Source organism: Sapajus apella, unplaced genomic scaffold, assembly GCF_009761245.1.
Source record: "Sapajus apella isolate SASKATOON/1434 unplaced genomic scaffold, GSC_monkey_1.0 scaffold95, whole genome shotgun sequence".
NCBI classification, from domain to species: Eukaryota; Metazoa; Chordata; class Mammalia; order Primates; family Cebidae; genus Sapajus; species Sapajus apella.
The window spans coordinates 6,091,468-6,112,712 of NW_022437035.1; the positions used below are offsets into that span (position 1 = coordinate 6,091,468).

Here is a 21,245-nt window from a genome sequence, read left to right on the forward strand (position 1 = left end):
TTAGCACCATGTTCTCCAGGTATGTGGCCAAGACTGGGGTGGGTACACAGCAAATGGCGGCAGTTCTTCATTTTTTCCTCACAAACCCTCTGAACAGCACAAACATCCCCATTTTGCAGAGGAGAAAATGAAGGTTCAAATAGGGAAGTGATTTGCCAAGGGCAGCTGGTGGCTGGGAAGTGTGTGGTCTGGTGGGATAAGGAGTTGGTTATCAGAGAACTCACGCCAGGGGGGACCCGCGGAGTGGGGAGGGGTTCATCTGTCAGCACTGGGTTTGTCAGACTCAGTGCACCCAGCTGGTGCTACAGACACCACTGCCTGCCCTTCCCTGAGGAGGTGGGCTAGGGGAGGGCATGTGGACATTGCCCTGGACTCCCCTGAGGTGGGGACAGCCAAGGCTGGCAGCAGGGCTGAGCCTGAGTCCTAGGCAAGGGGCTCTGCCGGATGGCTTGGTGTGGGAGAAGAGTTTCAGGCTGCCTGCGTCTGTTCAGTGGTTCCTGACCCCAGCGACACAGCAGAATCACCATGCGGTTTTTAAAGTACATGGACACCCAGCCCCAGCCCTCTCAGGCTCTGCTTTAATTCAACGGAAGGGAGGGCATCCGAATTGTTTAAAGCTCCTCAGTGACTCTGAAGTGCACTCAGGCCCCGCACGTGGAAGTCCGTGCTCTTACAATGGGTATCCAAGGCCCTGCATGATTTGACCCTATTGGTCCTTCCTGTTTCATCTCCCAGAATTAACAGCTGCCCCTAGTGCCCCACGTTTCTTTGCTCATTCACTTAGACATTCACCTGCCAAACATTCACTGAGCATGTCCTGTGTGCCAGGCACCATGCCAGGCTGAGGATTTAAGTGGAGAACAAGTCGGAGCTGGTCCTTCCTTCTGGTCTAACAGTCACATTAATCCCCATGAATATAAGCAGGGTAAACATCCAGCTTGTAGCCAAATGATCTGACCTGTCCTAGGGTCGGGAAGGACGTCCCTGAGGATTTACTGCCTGACTTGAGTTCTGAGTTAGGGGCGGGGGGCCTGGCCTGGGGCAGGGAGGACAGCAGGAAGGGCACGCCTGCAGAGGGGATAGCATATGCCCAGAATATACAGTGGTCAGTGTGGCTGCAGCTGGGAAAGGCTGACAGGAAATGGAGGCCTGGGCAAGACAGAGGCTTTGCCCAGAACACACCATCGTAATTGGGCATAAGCTCGCTAAGGAGAGGGCCCCTATTTTATCTACCTTTGAATCTTTAGAGGCTGCCTGGGAGCCGAGGACACACTGAATGAATGAGCCCATGAGATGAGGGCCGGAGGCAATCCTTTTGAGGACCCGCAGGCACCGTGCCTACTTAGTAAACCATTACATGCCATGCAGTCATCATGAGGTTACTGAGCCCCTGTCATGGCCCTGGGAGGTGGGGACTGCTGCTGTAGCTGTTTTAAACATGACAAAATGAAGGCCACAGTGTTAGTGACTGACACCTGGAGACTGGCGCCCTGCACTTGACCATGGCAGATGGATCATCAGCTCCTCTGAGGGCTAAGGGATGTGCTCTAGGCTGCGAAGCTGGGAGCAGAGCTGAAGTCGAATTCAGTCACAGGGTATATCCCCAAAGTCCCTGCGGTTGCTTAGGGTGAACAGAAGCCCTCAGGCAGCCTCCTGAGGAAGTGGAAAGAGGTCATATACCAGCTCGGCCCCCAGTAGCTGGGGACCCAAGGCAAGGGAACCCACTGCTCTGGATTTTATTTCATTTATTTTTTTGAGACAGGGTCCCACTCTGTTGCTGAGGCTAGAGTGCAGTGGTGCAATCTCAGCTCACTGCAGTCTCCACCTCTTGGCCTCAAGCAATCTCCTACCTCAGCCCCCTGAGTAGTTGAGACCACAGGCATGGGCCACTACGCCCAGCTAATTTTTTTATTTTTTATTTTTTGAGACAGAGTCTTGCTCTGTTGCCCAGGCTGGAATACAGTGGTGCGATCTTGGCTCACTGCAACCTCCAACTCCTGGGTTCAAGCAATTATCCTGCCTTAGCCTTCCAAGTAGCTGGGATTACAGGCGCCTGCCACCATGCTCAGCTAAGTTTTCTATTTTTAGTAGAGACAGGGTTTCACCAGGTTGGCCAGGCTGGTCTTGAACTCCTGATCTCCAGTGATTCACCCACCTCAGCCTCCCAAAGTGCTAGGATTACAGGCGTGAGCCACCGTGTCTGGCCATTTTTTTTTTTTTTTTTGGTAGAGGTGGGGTTTCACCATGTTCCCCAGCCTGGTCTTGAACTCCTGGACTCAAGCAATCCTCCCACCTCAGCCTCCCAAAGTGCTGGGATTACAGGTGTGAGTCACCACATCCTGCCTGCTCTGGATTTTGAAGTAATCACCTGTAAGTGGGGATGCCTGGCCTGCCCAGCCTCTTACAGAGCTGTTCGAAGGACTGAATGCGTTGGGGATGAGAGGATGCTGAGAATACAAGAGCCCTGGGGGCCTCCTGTCACCTGCTGTTTCATCTTTTCTATAAGTGACACAAGGACCTCTGCCAATCAGCCCTGGACCCCAGGATCCAGCTGTTCACAGCTGAGAATCTGGGACTAGGAGCAAACATGAAGGTGATCTTGGCCTAGCTCCCTCCAGATCACAGCCCACACTGGATTTGCACAACAGGGAGCCTTAGCCTAACACCAGGGTTAGAGGCCTCCTAGGGACCTAGGAGACCCCATTGCCCATGAATTTTCCTGTGGCCTTCCAACCACAGCCACACCTAGCCTGCTGAGCAGCCTGGCCACCCCCTCACTGGACCTCTGACCCTCAGTTCTCTTATGTGAAATGCGGAGAGTCTGGGAAGGCTTTAGAAACACCATGCCTACCCTCCTGGCTAACATAGGGAAAACCCGTCTCTACTAAAAATTAGCCAGGTGTGGTGGTGGGTGCCTGCAGTCCCAGCTACTTGGAAGGCTGAGACAGGAGAATCGCTTGAACCAGGGAAGCAGAGATTGCAGTGAGCCGAAATCGTGCCACTGCCCTACAGACTGGGCGACAGAGAAAGGCTCCATCAAAAAAATAAGAAAAGAAAAGAAACACCAGCCGGGCGCAGTGGCTCAAGCCTGTAATCCCAGCACTTTGGGAGGCCAAGGCGGGTAGATCACGAGGTCAAGAGATCGAGACCATCCTAGTCAACATGGTGAAACCCCGTCTCTACTAAAAATACAAAAAAATTAGCTGGGCATGGTGGCGCATGCCTGTAATCCCAGCTACTCAGGAGGCTGAGGCAGGAGAATTGCCCGAACCCAGGAAGCGGAGGTTGCAGTGAGCCGAGATCGCGCCATTGCACTCCAGCCTGGGTAACAAGAGCGAAACTCTGTCCCAAAAAAAAAAAAAAAAAAAAAAAAAAAAAAAAGGAAAAGAAACACCATGCTTAGTCCCTATCCCAGCCAAATCTGCCTCTGGGGAGGGGACGGGGTCTGGGGATCAGTGGTTTTTACTTAAAGGTCTCCAGGTGATCCTAACCTGCAGCCAGGGCTGAGAATCACTGCCTTAGAGAGTTACTGAGAAAAGCAAATGATGAACTATGAAAAGCACCTGGCAAGTAGCAGGCACTCGATCCATGCTCATTCCCTGTTTGTGAATTCTCAGTTTCGGATCAGGGAGCTCTCTCTCTCTTTTTTTTTTTTTTGAGACAGGGTCTCACTATGTTGCCCAGGCTGCTCTTTTTTTTTTTTTTTTTTGAGACGGAGTTTCGCTCTTGTTACCCAGGCTGGAGTGCAATGGCGCAATCTCAGCTCACCACAACCTCCACCTCCTGGGTTCAGGCAATTCCCCTGCCTCAGCCTCCTGAGTAGCTGGGATTACAGGCACGCGCCACCATGCCCAGCTAATTTTTTATATTTTTAGTAGAGACGGGGTTTCACCGTGTTGACCAGGATGGTCTCGATCTCTTGACCTCGTGATCCACCTGCCTCGGCCTCCCAAAGGGCTGGGATTACAGGCGTGAGCCACCGTGCCTGGCCGCCCAGGCTGCTCTTAAACTCCTGGGCTCAAACAATCCTCCCACCTCAGTGTCCCAAAGTGCTGGGATTATAGGCGAAAGCCACCATGCATAGCCCCAACCAGGGAACTCTCTCCATTTCTCCTTCCTTCTTGGCTGCTGGATTTGGTTCCTCTTCAGAAGTCCTGTCCCAGAATCCTGCACACCGACCTACAGGGCATCGGCCCCACTCTGGCTCATTCCAGGAGCTCCTGGTCCACCCTCAACCCACTGCCAAGTGCCCATACCTCTTAACCTGGCTTCTGCCTAGTCATGCTCTGGAACCTTCCTGACTGTTCCTCAGTGTGTCCTAGACAGTGACAGCCAGGAAACAGCATAACTCTCCTCTATGGGCACCTTCCAGCAAACAGGTCCCATGCTAGGCACTTCCGACCTTAGCTCATTCACCCCAATTGTTTCTGCTCTGAGAGGCCTTTCCCAGAAGAGCCTGCCCTCCTCCTGCAACTTGATTATTCACCCGTGCCTGCAGCCATTCATTCAACTGCCACTGACTGCACCCAGCTGCTCCCCATGAAGCAGTCTGCACTGTCAATGTAGGTCTGGCCACAGCAGCTAAAGCCCTTCAAAGGCTGCTCTCTGCCCTTGGAACAGGGACTCCCTCTTCTGCCCCTCCACTTACAATGGCCTCCACAGGCCTGGAAGATCCCTGCCCCAGCGTGAGTTCGAGCCCCACCATTCTCCCCTGGCCTGCTCCGCCCAGCCACATGCTCTCCCTCCTGCTCAGAAAGCCCTGGTGCTGGACTCAGGGCTGCCTGCTTCTCTGCACACCCTCCACCCAGAACCACGTGGCTGGCTTTCCCCTATTTCAGCTGTTAGCTCAAACATCACCTTTTTTTTTTTTTTTTTTTGAGATGGAGTCTCGCTCTGTTGCCCAGGCTGGAGTGCAATAGTGTGATCTCGGCTTACCGCAACCTCCACCTCCTAGGTTCAAATGATTCTCCTGCTTCAACCTCCTGAGTAGTTGGGACTACAGGCACCCACCAGCATGCCTGACTAATTTTTGTATTTTTAGTAAAGGCAGGGTTTCGCCATGTTGGTCAGACTGGTCTCAAACTCCTGACCTCAGGTGATCCACCTGCCTCGGCCTCCCAAAGTGCTGAGATTATAGGTGTGAGCCACCATGCCCAGCCAATATAACCTCTTTCTAGGGCCTTCTTCTTCCTGTCTACAGCATCCCCAGAGCCTGGCAGTTACCTGGAGCACAGAGCCCTCAGTCAGGGTTGCTGGAGAAAGAGCTCACCTACCAGCCTGCTCCTCTGAGGGCCCAGTGGCCCAGGCCTCTCTCTATTTTGATTCTCAAAGAGCCCAGACCCAGACTGTCACTGACTGATGGGGGTCTTTGATGATAGGAAAGATCAGAGAGCAGGGCTCCAGGAGCGCAGCTCCCAGCCAGCGGCACCCACCTCGGAACATGTCGTACCAGACCTTCTTGGCCTTGAGGTGCTGCAGCCCGTTCAGGTGCTTCTTTCGGTTGTGGAGGTTGTCCTGGAAGGAGCGGTCACAGTAGTCACAGAAATATCGCTTCCCCATGGCCACTCAGAGCAGGTGCTTTGCTGCCTGGGAAGGCACAAAGAGCTCAGATCAGACCACTGGAGAAAATACAACCCTCACCAGCCCACTGAATCCTTCCTGAGGGCCAGGCCTGAGCCAAGCCTTGACTCACATGCACCCCCGCTCATTAGGAATGTCAAGCTCATGAGAGGCCTCATTCCAGAGGGATCTGTTAACAATTCTGATTGATGCTCAGCCTGCAATTCAGACCTGTTAAAGCAGAATCTCAGTGGATGACGCCTGGGTACTGTTTTTTGGTTTTTGGGTTTTGTTTGAGAGGGTCTTGCTCTGTCACCCAGGCTGGAGTACAGTGGTGCAAATACAGCTCACTGCAGCCTCAACCTCCTGGGTTCAAGCAATCTTCCTGTCTCCGCCTCTCAAAGTACTGGGATGATAGGCATAAGCCACTGTACCTGGCTGCTGTTTGGTACTTTTTAAAGCCTATCCAGTAATTCTAACATGTAAGTAGGCTGAAGAACTGTCATCTTACACTCTTTGGCCGGCCTCCCTTGTCCCCTACCACATAGGGTTTTCTTTTTTTGAGACAGGGTCTTGCTCTGTCACCCAGGGTGGAGTGCAATGGTGTGACCACAGCTTACTGTAGCTTTAACCTCCTGGGCTCAAGTGATCCTCCTGCCTCAGCCTCTTGAGTAGCTGGGACTACAGGTGCATGCCACCATGCCTAACTTAAAAAAACATTTTTTTTTTTTTTTTTTAGAGATGGGGTCTCGCTATGTTACAGAGGCTGGTCTCCTGGGCTCAAGTGTCCTCCCACCTTGGCGTCCCAAAATGCTGGGATTACAGGTATGAGCCACCGCACCCATCCCCTACCGTACCTCTGACCTCTGACCTCCACATCTGCACCATACATGCCAGGCACACGGCCACCTCCTGGCCTTTGCACCCGAGGCTCCCAGGGGCGGGGGGTGTGCCCTCCCGCAAACACCTGCCTCACTTCTCCTCTTGACCCCTTCCATCTTTGCTCCAATGCTGCTTTATTTAAGACTGCAGAACGCTCCACTTAGTTTCCTCCACTCCCTGCCTTATTTTCCCTCATAGCATATATCACCCTTTGATATGGTTAGGTTTTGTATCCCCACCCAAATCTCATCTTGAATTGTAATCCCCATAATCCCCACGTGTCAAGGGAGAGAACAGGTGGAGGTAACTGACATGGGGGTTGTTTCCCCCATGCTGCTCTCATAATAGTGAAGAGTTCTCACAAGATCTGATGGTTTTATATGGGGCTCTTCCTGCTTTGCTCAGCACTTTTCTCTCCTGCCGCCTTGTAAAGAAGGTGCCTGCCTCCCCTTTCCCTTCTGCCATGATTCTAAGTTTCCTGAGGTCTTCCCAGCCATGCAGAATTGTGTCACTTAAACCCACTTCCTTTGTAAATAACCCAGTCTCCGGTATTTCCTTGTAGCAATGTGAGAGTGGACTAATTAATACACCCTTCAAGCAATAAGTTACTTGTTATGTTTACTGTCTTTCTCCCCCAATAAGAATATAAAGCCATGAGGGCGGGTTTGTGTTTTGTTTATTGCTGGAGCCCCAGCACCTAAAATAGTACACAGTAGGCATTGAAGTACTTGTTAAATGGATCAATTCCCATTTTCCCTTTGGGACAATGAGGTTCAGAGAGGGGGTGTGATTTGCCCCAGATCACACAGCTGATAAGCAGAAAGCAAACCCAGTCCCCTAACGTCAGGCTGCCAGGTGTCCTCTCTTCCACAGCCAGTTCAAGGTTTAGAGAAACCAGAGGGCTCAGGCAGTGAATGCTGACAGCTTCCCAAGGAGATCACCAAATTATCAGGTGGCAGGTCCCCATCCAGTCGCAGAGGGAAATGAAAACATTTTGGGGGTCTTAAGACCTCTCAGCCGTGGTGACCACAGCCACCACTCCTGATCCAGATCTGCGGCCCAAGGTGCGTGGCAATTCAGACTCTCACAGCCAGCTCTTGGGTCTGTGAGTTTGGTACAAGACAGGAGGTGGAATGGGTCCACTTGGGCCACTATGGTGAATCTGCCAAGGCTGAGCCCAGACCCTGTGGTCAGACTCCTCACTTCACAGAACAGGTTTCTAAGGAAGAGAAATGAATTTCCCCAAGGTCACAAGGTAGCTATCTGAGCTAGCAGCCAAAGCCCCAGACTCCCAGGACCTGATCACCACAGTGGACCGATGAGGGAACGCAGCTCAGGAGGAGGAGACTGAGGAGAGACACAGGGACAGTCCCAGCAGCCAAGCAGGTTGATGGAGAAAGCCGCTCTTGCAGCAGACAGGGACAGCAGCCATTAAGTCAGGGGCCGTAATGGGATCAGGAACAGACAGTCATTCAAAATGAAAACATATAAAACCTCTCTTCTCCCATTACTGCAGAGAGACCATGTCCCAGACACGCACACTTGATATATTAAATTTGGCAGCTCTAATACACCCCGTCTTGCCAATAAACTTATAGGAATTGGATTGAAATTGTAAGAGATGAACGTTTAACGGCCGAGTGCTAAACCAAGCCATTCACAAAGCTTGAAGCTCTGAGCAGCTGCCGGTGCTGGAGAGTGATGGGGAAGGGAGGGGAGGCAGAGGGTGCTTCTCTGGGAGGCTGAAACAGAACAGTGGCTCTGCAGCCTACTTAGTTGGACAAAACCACACAGGCATTGAGAAGCTGCCTGTGACCTTGGGCAAGTCACTTCCCGTCTCTAGGCCTCTACTTTCACTGTGGGAATATGAGGCGATGGTGGGTTGCTCAGGGAGTGGTACACAGAAGTTTCTGATGCAAATGGTGAAAACGATGCTGAGAATGTCTGGCATTATGCAAGGGCTCAATAAATGTTACCTCTTATTAGGGCTAGTGGTTTACTGACTACCTACTATGTGCTGGCACTAAGCTGAAAGCTCTATATGCATCATCTCATTTAATCCCCATGACAACCTGTGGGGGAGGGGCTGTTATGCCTTTTTAGATGGGGGCACTGAGGTTCCAGAGATGAAGTGACTTAGTCAAGGTCACATTGTAGGAAGGAGCCCAGCTGGGCTTGGAATCCAGGCAGTAGGCCTCTAGGGTCCCCACTCCTAATCATATAATGAAAGTCTCCTCCTTAATCCCAGCATTTTGGGAGGCTCAGGAGGGTAGATTTCTTGAGTCCAGCAGTTCAATACCAGCCTGGGTGACAGAGTGAAACCTCATCTCCACAAAAAATGCAAAAATTAGCTGAGCATCGGTGGCGCATGCCTCTAGTTCCAGCTACTCAGGAAGCTGAGGTGTCAGCATGGCTTGAGCCCAGGAGGCAGAGGCTGCAGTAAGCTGAGATCGAGCCAATGTACTCCAGCCTGGACAATACAGTGAGACCCCAATCCAAAAAAAAAAAAAAAGTCTCCTCTTAAGAAATCATACTGGGCCGGACGCGGTGGCTCAAGCCTGTAATCCCAGCACTTTGGGAGGCTGAGGCGGGTGGCTCACGAGGTCAAGAGATCGAGACCATCCTGGTCAACATGGTGAAACCCCGTCTCTGGGCATGGTGGCACGTGCCTGTAATCCCAGCTACTCAGGAGGCTGAGGCAGGAGAATTGCCTGAACCCAGGAGGCGGAGGTTGCGGTGAGCCGAGATTGCGCCATTGCACTCCAGCCTGGGTAACAAGAGCGAAACCCCCCCCAAAAAAAAAAAAAAAAAAAAAAAAGAAATCATACTAATGACAATTTTCCTTTATTAATCACTACACCCTAGGACCCTGCTAGCCCCTTCAAGCCCCGAGAGGTATGGATTATCATCTCACTCATGAATGAGGAAACTAAAACTCAGAGGGGTGCCATGAAGGGCCCCAGGTCACACACGTAGGAAGGGCAGAGCAGGCCTCAGGATACCTGGGGCTCAGGTCTGCCAGGAAAGCCTGAGTTCATACTGCAATGCTAGCTTCCCAAATGCCACCCAACAGGAAATCAAACCGCATGCTCCTCGGCCTGCCTGCCCAGCCACACTCTGACCCAAACGGTAAGCTCCTTTGGTGGGCCGTATGTATGTGTATATGTGAGAGGGTTTGCGTTTTCCCCCATCTCTCTCACCACCCCCACTCCATGGGGGGCAAACCAGCTAATGGTTCCATTCACTTGTCAGCGTCAGCTCAGGGCCATGGCTGCTTACCCATGCCCTCCTCTGCCCCCCCATCATCTAGCACATGGGAAGTGCTTGGCCATCCTGGATGGGTCAACAGGACCCCACATTCTAGTCCCAGCTCTGCCATGTGGCTCAGTCTGTTACTCAGCCACTTGCTCTCTCTGGGCCTCAGTTTCCCCATGTGGGAAGCAGCAGGACCAGGTGATCTCTAAAGGGTCTCTGGTTCTAATATCCAGTGATAAGATGAGAAGATGCCCACAGCAATGCTTTTTTTTTTAAATTTAAATAATGGCCTCGCCATGTGGCCCAGGTTGGTCTCAAACTCCTGAGCTAAAGTGATCCTCCCATCTCTGCCTCTCGCAGTGCTGGGATTATAGTCATGAGCAGCCATACCCGGCCAGCAATGCTTTCTATCTACCTGTCAGACACATGCGCAGTGTCAGGCCAGGGACAGCGGCAGGCAGCACAGTTCCTTTGGGATGGGAAAGCATGCCCACTGGGTACCACCTGGGCGGACCCCTCCCTGACCCTCTTGCCCTGAGGGGGATACCCAGCCTGGGGACAGCACTGAGCACCCAGGACCAGCGATCACCGCACTTCTGTGCCTGGGACAGGGAGGCTGCCGGGGACAGGGTTAAGAGTCAGATGTCAGGGCTTACATCCAGTCGCCACTGCTTCCTAACTTTCTCACTTGGTGACCCTGGGCTATTATTTCATTTTTGGCCTTGTTTTCCTGCTATGAAAACTGGGATGATAACAGCATTCACCTGAGGGGTTGCTACTAGAATCAGATCCTCCACGTACACGCCTAGCACAAAGCTTGGTCCACAGAATGCCTTCGAGAAACCTTGGCTGTCATCACCATTGTCCTCCAGAAAACAGAGGCTCAGACAAAGAACAGGACGTCAGTACCCAGTGACCTCTGGGGTCAGCTGGTCCATATTACAGATGAGAAAAGTGAGGTCAGGAGAGGGGAAGTGAGCCACCCAAAGTACTCAGCACAAGAGGCAGAGGTGGGTCTGAAACCTCAGTCCCCACAGCAGGCCCAGATCCCTGCTCTATGTAACAGCTATGCGTGGCCGGGCGTGGTGCCTCACACCTGTAATCCCTGCACTTTCAGAGGCCAAGGTGGATAGATCACTTGAGGTCAGGAGCTTGAGACCACCCTAACACAGTGAAACCCCTGTCTACTAAAATACAAAAATTAGCCAGGCGTGGTGGTATGTACCTGTAATCCCAGCTACTCAGGAGGCGGAGGTTGCAGTGAGCCAAGATTGTGATGCTGCACTCCAGCCTGGGTGACAGAATGAGACTCCCTTTCAGAAAAAAAAAAAAAAAAATACAGCTATGCAGAGCCCCCCACTGCCCACGGATGGGATTGGGGTGATGAGGTGCACATCCCACCTACTTCATGGGCCTGTCCCCACAGGCATGAGCCTAAGGCCCTGTTCCCGGGCAGAGGCTGGCCTTCAGCAAGGTGACCTCACTCAGGTATGAAATTCTAGAGCTCCTGACCCAAATGCCTCCTGCTCTGATGACTTTGCCCACGTTAGGATAAGGTTCGGCTTGCAGAATCCCCTGGACACATGCAGCGCCCTGCCAGACGCTCAACTTGGCAAGCAGAATGCTGGCTGGAGTTCAGCTCTAACTCACCCGTCAGCCAGGTGTCCTTGCACCAGGTGAAACCTGCACCGTCGTACTTGGCAGCCAAGTCGGGGGTCAGGGACAGAGGAGGGACGGGACAGCCAGAGTGTCTCTGAACAGTGCCCAGACACCAGCATGGGGTGCTGACTAAGCTGGCCCCTTCTGCTGTGATTCATCCCTATCGTCTGAGGGTAGCACGCACAGCAGAGTATGAGCGAGGTCCTGTCCGGAACACAGAACCATCCGGCCCCACTCCCTGCCAGAAACACAGGTGGTGCCATCCACCAACTCCCAGGGACCAGGTCCACAGCTGCAAAGGCATCTGCTGGATCCCCAGAACATCAGCAGGTGAGAGTGCCGGCTCCTCGTGGCCAAGAGGCAGTGGGCAGGGCTAGTGGGACAACCTCTGAGCCACGTGGGCCACATGGGTCACATCTGAATTCCACCTCTGCCGCTTATAAGCTGGTTGACCCCTGGAAGCTATTTCATCTCCCTGGATCTGTCCTTAGCTATAAAACATGGATCCCATAGCTGCTGAGATTTACCGAGGCAGGAGTACATTAAGGTGCCCAGTAGCCAGGTGCAATGGCTCAGGCCTGTAATCCCAACATGTTGGGAGGATCACTGGAGCCCAGGAGTTTGAGACCAGCCTGGACAACATGGAGAGACCCCATTGCCACAGAAAGAAAAGAAAATTAGGTAGGCATGGTGATGCACACCTGTAGAACCAGCTACTTGGGAGGCTGCTTGAGCCCAAGGAGGTCAAGGCTGCAGTGAGCTGAGATTGCGCCACTACACTCCAGCCTGGGTGACAGAGACCCTGTCTCAAACAGAAAAAAAAGGTGTGTAGCATATAGTTCCTGCTCAAACAATGGATGCTGTTACTGTTGTTACTATTATCATCCACGCTGCCCACCCCCTCACCCTCTAAGTGAGCACATTCTGAACCCCGCTTTAAAACCACAGTCAAGTCTGGGCGCAGTGGTTCACGCCTGTAATCCCAGCACTTTGGGAGGCCAAGGCAGGTGGATCACCTGAGCTCAGGAGTCCCAGCTTCTCTGGAGGCTGAAACAAGAGAATCACTTGAACCTGGGAGGCGGAGGTTGCAGTGAACCGAGATCACGCCACTGTACTCCACCAGCCTGGGCAACAGAGCGAGACTCTGTCTCAAACAAAACCAAAATTGCAGTCAAAGCCAATGTCACAGGTATGTCCACCTCCCCTTCCAACGTGCTCTGTTTCCACAGCATGCCTTCTCACCTGCTGATTACTGTCCTGTGTGCCTGCCTTTGCCACCAGAATACAGGCCCCACAAGGGCAGAGAGTTCTGTTTGTCCAGCTGCTGGCCCCCAGCACCCGAATAGGGTCCAGCATACTCTTGCACCCACAGCTGCTTGGGCATGAATGAGCCAGCGGCCCACAGAAGCCGAGGCCTCCTACTCTCTGCTCAATGCCAGCACCTCTGCAGCCCTCTGCTCAATCTAGGTACAAAGACAGGGACAGATACTGAAGAGAGGGACATAAAGCCCTGAAGCCAGGTCTCTCACGGCTGCCACCAGCCCTCCCCATGGGACTTCTGTCTCCACCAGGGCCCCAGCCTGCCCAGCTGCTGGGATCCCCATTTAATCCCATTCCACTGCCTCAAACCTCACCCCTTGTCTCATGAGACCTGACTGCCATCCTCCAGGCTCAAAGAAAACTAGTTGAAGCCGGGAGCGGTGGCTCACGCCTGTAATCCCAGCACTTTAGGAGGCCGAGGTGGTGGATCACTTGAGGTCAGGAGTTTGAGACCAGCCTGGCCAACATGGTGAAACCCTGTTTCTACTAAAAATACAAAATTAGCTGGGCATGGTGGCATGCGTGTGTAATCCCAGCTACTTGGGAGGCTGAGTCAAGAGAATTGCTCACTCGAACCCAGGTAGCACTGTCCTCTAGCCTGGGCAACAAAGCGAGACTTTGTCTTTAAATAAAAAAGAAAGAAACAAAAAAAGAAAACTAGTCCAGATACTGTGGGGTGGCAGAGGGGAGGAAAGAGGCTGGGGGTCGGGGGTGATGGGTGACAGCTTCAGATTTGATTTCTGCTTGCTTGGCACTTCACTTCATTCCCTTATTTAATTCTCCTGGAGACCCTCTGAGTAGATATCAATATCAAGTGTCTATTTTGCAGACCAGAAAACAGGTCTGAGAATACTCAGTCCTAATTTCTTCACAGCCACGGCCAGGAAAGACTCTAACAATAATCATAACAATTACTGTTAGTTTCATAACGACACTTACATCAATAACCAATAACAATAATGTCTCATTATCCTGAGCTGCCAGTGGGCCAGGGTGCCCACTTGTGGAGCCTTCACCATGACACTGTGAAGCCACGTGCCCAGTGCCCCACAACCAAGGCACACCAGAGCTGGCACGCACACTCGGGTCTGGCTGACCCCAGAGCCCACTCTCTCCCCATCTCACTGTCCTGCTGTGAGACTGTTACTGGGCAAACATTTGTGCTTCCTCAATGTTTTGCATTCCTTTCCTTGTGTGTGTCTCAGTTACAGACAGAGCTGGCTTTGACACAAGGCAAAAATAAGCTAATAGCTCGGCCTTTGGCCAGGGGCAGGGATGCGCACTGTAATTATCCTCGACTTGTGCTCACCACAGGTGACCCTGAAGCTCACCTGTTATATTTTCTAATTATGGCACCACCAGACCCCAGGTAAAAAGCAAACCACAGCCAGAGGATGGCTTATTGTATGCCCCCTAGGAGCTCGGTAATGTCCCAGTGTCACATATGCCTGCCATCTGGAGTTGACAGCATCAGAACCGCCCTGTGGGGGTGGCCTGCAGACTGCTGGTACAGGACCCTGCTCCAAAGAAAGTGACAAGGAAATCCAGATGTCTTTCCTGACCGGAGCCCCCATAGGTTGGGGGCATCCTTGAGACACCCCAGTGTTGGGTGGCAGCCACACACCTTTTTCATCCTGACCTCATTCCTACGTTTGCCTTCTGCCTTCCCCTGGGGTGAGGCACATCATCTTATTCCTACAGGTCTAAGGCAGCAAGGGGCCCACCCACTGCAATTTCTAACTCGGCAGGTCTGGGACAGGGCAGGATCTAAGAAAGTCCTGATTCAGACTCTACAGAGAAATGCGAGTCCAGGCCGGGCGCGGTGGCTCAAGTTTATAATCCCAGCACTTTGGGAGGATGAGGCGAGGAGAACACTTGAGCCCACGAGTTCAAGAGCAGCCTGGGTAACATAGTGAGACCACCCTCATCCCTATAAAAAAAATTTTTTTTTATTTGGCTGGGCACAGTGGCTCATGCCTTTAATCCCAGCACATTGGGAGGCCGACGCAGGTAGATCACCTGAGGTCAAGAGTTCGAGGCTAACTTGGTGAAACCCCTTCTCTACTAAAAATACAAAAATTAGCTGGATGTGATGGTGCATGCCTATAATCCCAGCTACTCAGGAGGCTGAGGCAGGAAAATCACTTGAACCTGAGAGGCAGAGGTTGCAGTGAGCCAAGATTGCGCCACTATACTCTACCCTGGGCGACAGAGCGAGACTGTTTCAAAGAAACAAAAGAAAAAAAATTTTTAATTAAAAAATTAGTTAGGTATGATAACACACACCTGTAGTCCCAGCTACTTGGGAGGCTGAGGTGGAAGGATTACCTGAGCCCAGGAGTTCAAGGCTGCAGTGAGCCGTGATCACGACACTGCACTCCAGCCTGGACAACAGACACAGGTTTCTCTGTTCCTTCTCATCTCCCACTGTTTTGCTTGACTAGCCTCTAAAAAAGAGAAAAAGAACAAGTGGGAAATTTGTAAGGCAGGGATAAATCCTATTCCTTCTCCCTCTGGAGGCTGCTGTGGAGGGTTCCAGAGACCTGGTTCACTCAGATGAACCAGCCAGGGGTGGTGAGTGGTGAAAGAGACAGCACAGACATTGCCCTCAGCCCCTGGATGAAGACTGACAAGGCAAATGCTGATTCCAACCAGACTTGGCCTAGCACACCCCAAGGCCCAGTGAAGGTGGGCTGAGCCTGAATCTGGGCTCTAGGGACTGCAGGCTGGAGACACAGTTTCTATCAGATAGTTACAGGTCCCACGAGGCCAGAGTTTCCAAAGAGGAAAGGTAAAAATAGTTTAAATGACACTCCTGAACCAGATACTTAGACTCAGAACTGTCTCTGCCTCCCCCTTCTTCTCTCCCCAGTCCGGGCTTCCAAATATCATCTGATCCTCTATCTCCACTGCCACTCCTGCCCAAGTCAGATCTCAGCTCCTCACCTCTGGACTCCTCATATCTGGACAGCCCCCTCAGTTCGCTGTATCATAAGCAGCATCAGATCAACTCTTCTTAAATCATCCCTGCTCTAAATTTTCCATGGCTTCCAAGTGGGAACCTTATTAAAAATGAATCTTAGCTAAATGCGGTGACTCAGACCTATAATCCCAGCACTTCAGGAGGCCAAGGCGGGTGGATCACTTGAGGTCAGGAGTTCTAGACCAGCCTGGGCAACACAGTGAGACCCCTGTCTCTACAAAAAAAATTTCTTTAATTAGGCAGTTGGGGTGTCTGTGTTTGTAGTCCTTGCTACTCAAGATGCTAAGATGGGAGGATCACTGGAGCCCAGGAATTTGAGATTATAGTGAGCTCTGATCATGCCAGCTTCGGTGACGGAGTGAGACCCTGTCTCAAAGAAATAAAAAATAAAAGGGGGCTGGGCATGGTGGCTCACACCTAGCACTTTGGGAGGCCAAGGCGGGCAGATTACCTGAGGTCAGGAGTTGAAGACCAGCCTGGCCAACATGGTGAAACCCCATCTCTACTAAAAATACAAAATTGGGCTGGGCACAGTGGCTCACATCTGTAATTCCAGCACTTTGGGAGGCTGAGGCAAGCAGATCATCTGAGGTCAGGAGTTCAAGACCAGCCTGACCAACATGGCGAAACCCCGTCTCTACTAAAAATATAAAAATTAGCTGGGCATGGTGGTAGTCACCTATAATCCCAGCTACTCAGGAGGCTGAGGTAGGAGAACTGCTTAAACCTGAGAGGGGGAGGTTGCAGCGAGCCAAGGTTAAGCCACTGCACTCCAGCCTGAGTGTCACAGACAGATTCCTCCGTCTAAAAAAAAAAAAAAAAAAAAAAATTAGCTCAGTGTGGTAGCATGCACCTGTAATCCCAGCTACTTGGGAGGCTGAGGCATGAGAATTGCTTGAAACCCGAAGGTGGAGGTGGCAGTGATGAGCCCAGATTGTGCCACTGCACTCCAGCCTGGGTGACAGGGCAAGACTCCATCTCAAAAACAAAAAAAGTTTCCTGGGTCAAGTTCCCAGAAATCCTGATTTAGCAGATCTGGAGGGAGACCTAGAAATCTGCATTTTAACTAGCAAGTCTAACACCCCTTAAGAAGCAAAAGCCTGGAGGAATGAACTTTCCCTTGAGTTCCAAATGCAGCCTCTGCTGGGCACAGTTACTCTGGGTAGACATAGCCCCCTGGACTCATGTCCCAGCTTGAAATCAGTCCAATTATGAATAACCTCAGGTCACTGAAGTGGTAGTCCAACTTGATGCTAAGCACAATGCATTAAGTGGATAAAGCTGTTTTCTTACTTGATAAGTGTCTTGTCACACTCCTAGAAAGTTTAGAATTGAAAATAGGAGCATAAGAGCAAATCAAACTCACTGTATTAATGTTCCTATCCTAAGTTTAGTAATAATCAGTATATTCTTGGAATTAAAAAGTATCTGGCTGGTTGCAGTGGCTCACAACTGTAATTTCAACACTTTGGGAGGCTGAGGCAGGCAGATCACCTGAAGTCAAGAGTTCAAGACCAGGCTGGCCAACCTGGTAAGACCCCGTCTCTAACAAAAATACAAAAAATTAGCCCGGCGTAGTGGTGCATGCCTGTAATCCCAGCTACTTGGGAGGTTAAGGCAAGAGAACTGCTTGAACCCGGGAGGCAGAGGTTGCAGTAAGCTGAGGTTGTGGTGAGCCAAGGTCAAGCTACTGCATTCCAGCCTAGGCAACATAGTGAGACTCCATCTCAAAAAACAAAAAAAAGAAGTGTCTGTAGGGTGGGGATGGTGGCTCACAACTGTTATCTTAGCCCTTTGGAAGGCAGGAGGATCACTTGAGCCCAGGAGTTCAAAACCATAAGGAGACCTTGTCTCTACAAATAATTTTTTAAAAATTAGCCCAATAGGCCAGGTGTGGTGACTCCCGCTTGTGATCCTAGCATTTTGAGAGGCCGAGGTGGGTGGATCACAAGGTCAGGAGTTCAAGACTAGCCTGGCCAGCCGGGCGCGGTGGCTCACGCCTGTAATCCAAGCACTTTGGAGGCCAAGGCGGGCGGATCACCTGAGGTCAGGAGTTCAAGAACAGCCTGACCAACATGGTGAAACCCCATCTTTAAAAAAAAAAAAAAAGACTAGCCTGGCCAACATGATGAAACCTTGTCTCTATTAAAAATACAAAAATTAGCCGGGCATGGTGGCAGGTGCTTATAATCCCAGCTACTTGGGAGGCTGAGGCAGGGAACTGCTTGAACCCAGGAGGCGGAGGTTGCAGTGAGCCAAGATCATGCCACTGCAATCACCAAAATCAAGACTAGGTCTCAACAAAAAAAAAATTAGCCAGACGTGGTGGTGTGGGCTCTGGCCTGTGGTCCCAGCTATGGCACCCAGCTATGGTCCCAAGATGGCACCATTGCACTCAAGCCTGGGTAAGAGAGTGAGATACTGTTTCAAAACAAAACACAAAAATTATCTGTAATATTGAAAAAAATATGATATGTTGAGTATCTAACAGATAAGCATTGTGATTCCAATTTAAAATACAGAAGTTAAAATATAGAGACAGTACTTGATAAAATATATGTCAGTAATTTATATGAGTTGTGCTTTTAGACTGAGAGGTTAGCAGTGATTGAAAATATGAACTGTATATCATAATCACTGGGGTGCTGTAAAGGTTACTAAGGGGTCCCCCATATATTCCTATTTCATGTCAGCAATACAGACTGTTTATTTGTTTGTGTTCTTTTTAGCTCCTTATACTAAGAGCCACTGGCACAAGAAAAGTTTACTAAGTCTATAAAAAGAATTATTTACAAAGACTGTAAATTCATTATAAGTTTAACTGATTAGATTTTGTAGTAACTTTAAGTATTCTGGGGAAAACTGTGCTGGTTATGTTATAAAGTACTTAAAAAGAAAATCAAATATATTAAATTTACAAATAGATTTAAAATGTTGGCAGGAAGGAAATTAGGCTGTAAATAGGGCTGAGTGTCTTCAGAAATTCAGAATCTTCAACTTGAGTTCAAATATTAATCAAAGGAAAAGTTAAGGTCATTTTTTTTCTTTTTCTTTCTTTCTTTTTTCTAAATTTTTTTTTTTTTGAGACGGAGTTTCACTCTGTCACCCAGGCTGGAGTGCAGTGGCATGATCTCAGCTCAGTGCAACCTCCGCCTCCTGGGTTTAAGCAATTCTCTGCTTCAGCCTCCCGAGTAGCTGGGATTAAAGGCATGTGCCACCATGCCTGGCTAATTTTTGTATTTGTAGTAGAGACAGGGTTTCACTATCTTGGCCAGGCTGGTCTTGAACTCCTGACCTCGTGATTCACCCACCTTGACCTCCCAAAGTGCTGAGATTACAGGCGTGAGCCACCACATCCAGCCTCATTTTTCTTATTTATGTATTGAATAATAATTTCTAAGTTGAAACACGTGGTTTAAAGCAGGGGACCCCAGCCTCTAGGCCATGGACTGGTAGAGGTCGATGGCCTGTTAGGTGCTAGGGGCTGCACAGCAGGAGGTGAGTGGCAGGTGAGTGAGCAAAGCTTCCTCTGTATTTACAGCTGAACCCCATCACTTGCATTACTGCCTGAGCTTCGTCTCTTGTCAGATCAGCGGCAGCATTAGATTTTCACAGGAGCGTGAACCCTACTGTGAACTGTGCATGCAAGGGATCTAGGTTGTGCACTCCTTATGATAATCTAATGCCTGATGATCTGTCACTGTCTCCCATCACCCCCAGATGGGACTGCCGAGTTGCAGGACAACAAGCTCAGGGCTCCCACTGATTCTACATTATGGTGAGTTGTATAATTATTTCATTATATATTACAATGTAATAATAGAAATAGGCACGGTGGCTAATGCCTATAATCCCAGCACTTCAGGAGGCTGAGGCAGGTGGAGCATCAGGTCAGGACTTCAAGATCAGACTGGCCAAGATGGTAAAACTCCATCTCTACTAAAAATACAAAAAATTAGCCAGGTGTGGGGACAGGCACCTGTAATTCCAGTTACTCGGGAGGCTGAGGCAGAGGTTGCAGTGAGCTGAGATCACACCACCGCACTCCAGCCTGGGCGACAGAGCAAGACTCTGTCTTAAAAAAAAAAAAAATTTAGCCGGGCACAGTGGCTCAAGCCTGTAATCCCAGCACTTTGGGAGGCTGAGGCGGGTGGATCACGAGGTCAAGTGATCAAGACCATCCTGGTCAACATGGTGAAACCCCGTCTCTACTAAAAATACAAAACATTAGCTGGGCATGGTGGCGCGTGCCTGTAATCCCAGCTACTCAGGAGGTTGAGACAGGAGAATTGCCTGAACCCAGGAGACGGAGGTTGCAGTGAGCCGAGATCATGCCATTGCACTCCAGCCTGGGTAACAAGAGTGAAACTCCGTCTCAAAAAAAAAAAAATTTAGATATTTTTCTCGATTCCTCTTTTCTGTGCACCCTACGCGTCTGCTAGCTTGCTCTGACTGCCCTACCCCCCAAATTACATCCCAAATCTGATCACTGCTCTGCTCCACACCCTAATCTAAATTACCGCCCATTAGGCCGGGTGTGGTGGCTCATGCCTGTAATCCCAGCACTTTGGGAGGCCGAGGTGGCCGGATCACCTGAGGTTAGGAGTTTGAGACCAGCCTGGCCAACATGGTGAAACCTCATCTCTACATTAGCTGGGTGTGGTGGTGGGCACCTGTAATCCCAGCTACTTGGGAGGCTGAAGCAGGAGAATCACTTGAACCTGGGAGGTGGAGGTTGCAGTGAGCCAAGATCGTGGCACTGCATTCCAGCCTGGGCGACAGAGCGAGACTCCATCTCAAAAGGAAAAAAAAATTAAAAATAACCACCCATCTTCCCTCAACTGATCTACTACAATAACTTCCCCCTCGAAGTCCAGAGACCAGCGAGAAAGATGACATTAAAGTGCAAATTAAATCTTGTCACATTTCTGCCAAAAACCCTTCAGTGGCTTCATAGTACAATTAGAAAAAAAAAAAAAAAACAAGACTCCTTGACCAGACACCGTGGCTCAGACCTGTAGTCCCAGCACCATGGGAGGCCAAGACAGGAAGATCGCATTAGCCCAGGAGTTGGAGATCAGCCTAAGCAACACAGTGAGACCCTGTCTCTAACAACAAAAACAAAGACAACAAGGCTCCTTAATGTGGGTTACAAGGCCAGATATGAGCTGACCAGACATGAGTTCACCTGTTCACAGTCCACTCTACTTCTTTCCCTCAAACATCCCAGGACTGCAGCCGCCTCAAGGCCTCTGCACCGACGTTTTCCTGTTCAACTTGCTACTATTCAAGTCTCTAGTCAAGTGTCACCCTCAGAGCAGCCACCCAGGGTGCAATGTCACCACCACTACCTCTCTAGTCAACCAAAGCACTATCTGTTTCATGTCCTGTACCTCCCCATCCGCCCACTCAGTAGATTGAGCGCTCTGTGAGAGCGGGGACACGTTCACTGCAGGGTCCCCAGAGCAGGGACCAGAACGGGTGCTGGGAAAACATGTGTTGAATGCCCCGGGTACTCCAAGCCCTTTGCTCTTTCCTATCCTAAGCAGGTCCCAAGTCTCCAGCCTTCCAGGCCAGGGTTGCTGGG

At 50.6% G+C, this 21,245-nt stretch overlaps 1 protein-coding gene across 7 annotated transcripts in view; it reads right to left on the reverse strand.

Annotated features, from left to right (window-relative positions):
- ZMAT5 (zinc finger matrin-type 5) overlaps positions 1–21,245 on the reverse strand; it is a 34,421-nt gene that overhangs the window by 12,711 nt on the left and 465 nt on the right. For 2 of the 7 annotated variants that reach the window (XM_032256811.1, XM_032256804.1), the window contains exons 2-3: positions 16,879–16,974; positions 5,433–5,586 (exon numbers count right to left, since the gene is read on the reverse strand). In XM_032256811.1, coding sequence (XP_032112702.1) covers positions 5,433–5,559 — 127 coding nt within the window. In that variant the 5' untranslated portion in view covers positions 5,560–5,586; positions 16,879–16,974. The other 5 variants (XM_032256809.1, XM_032256808.1, XM_032256805.1 and 2 more) reach the window with 4 other exon arrangements.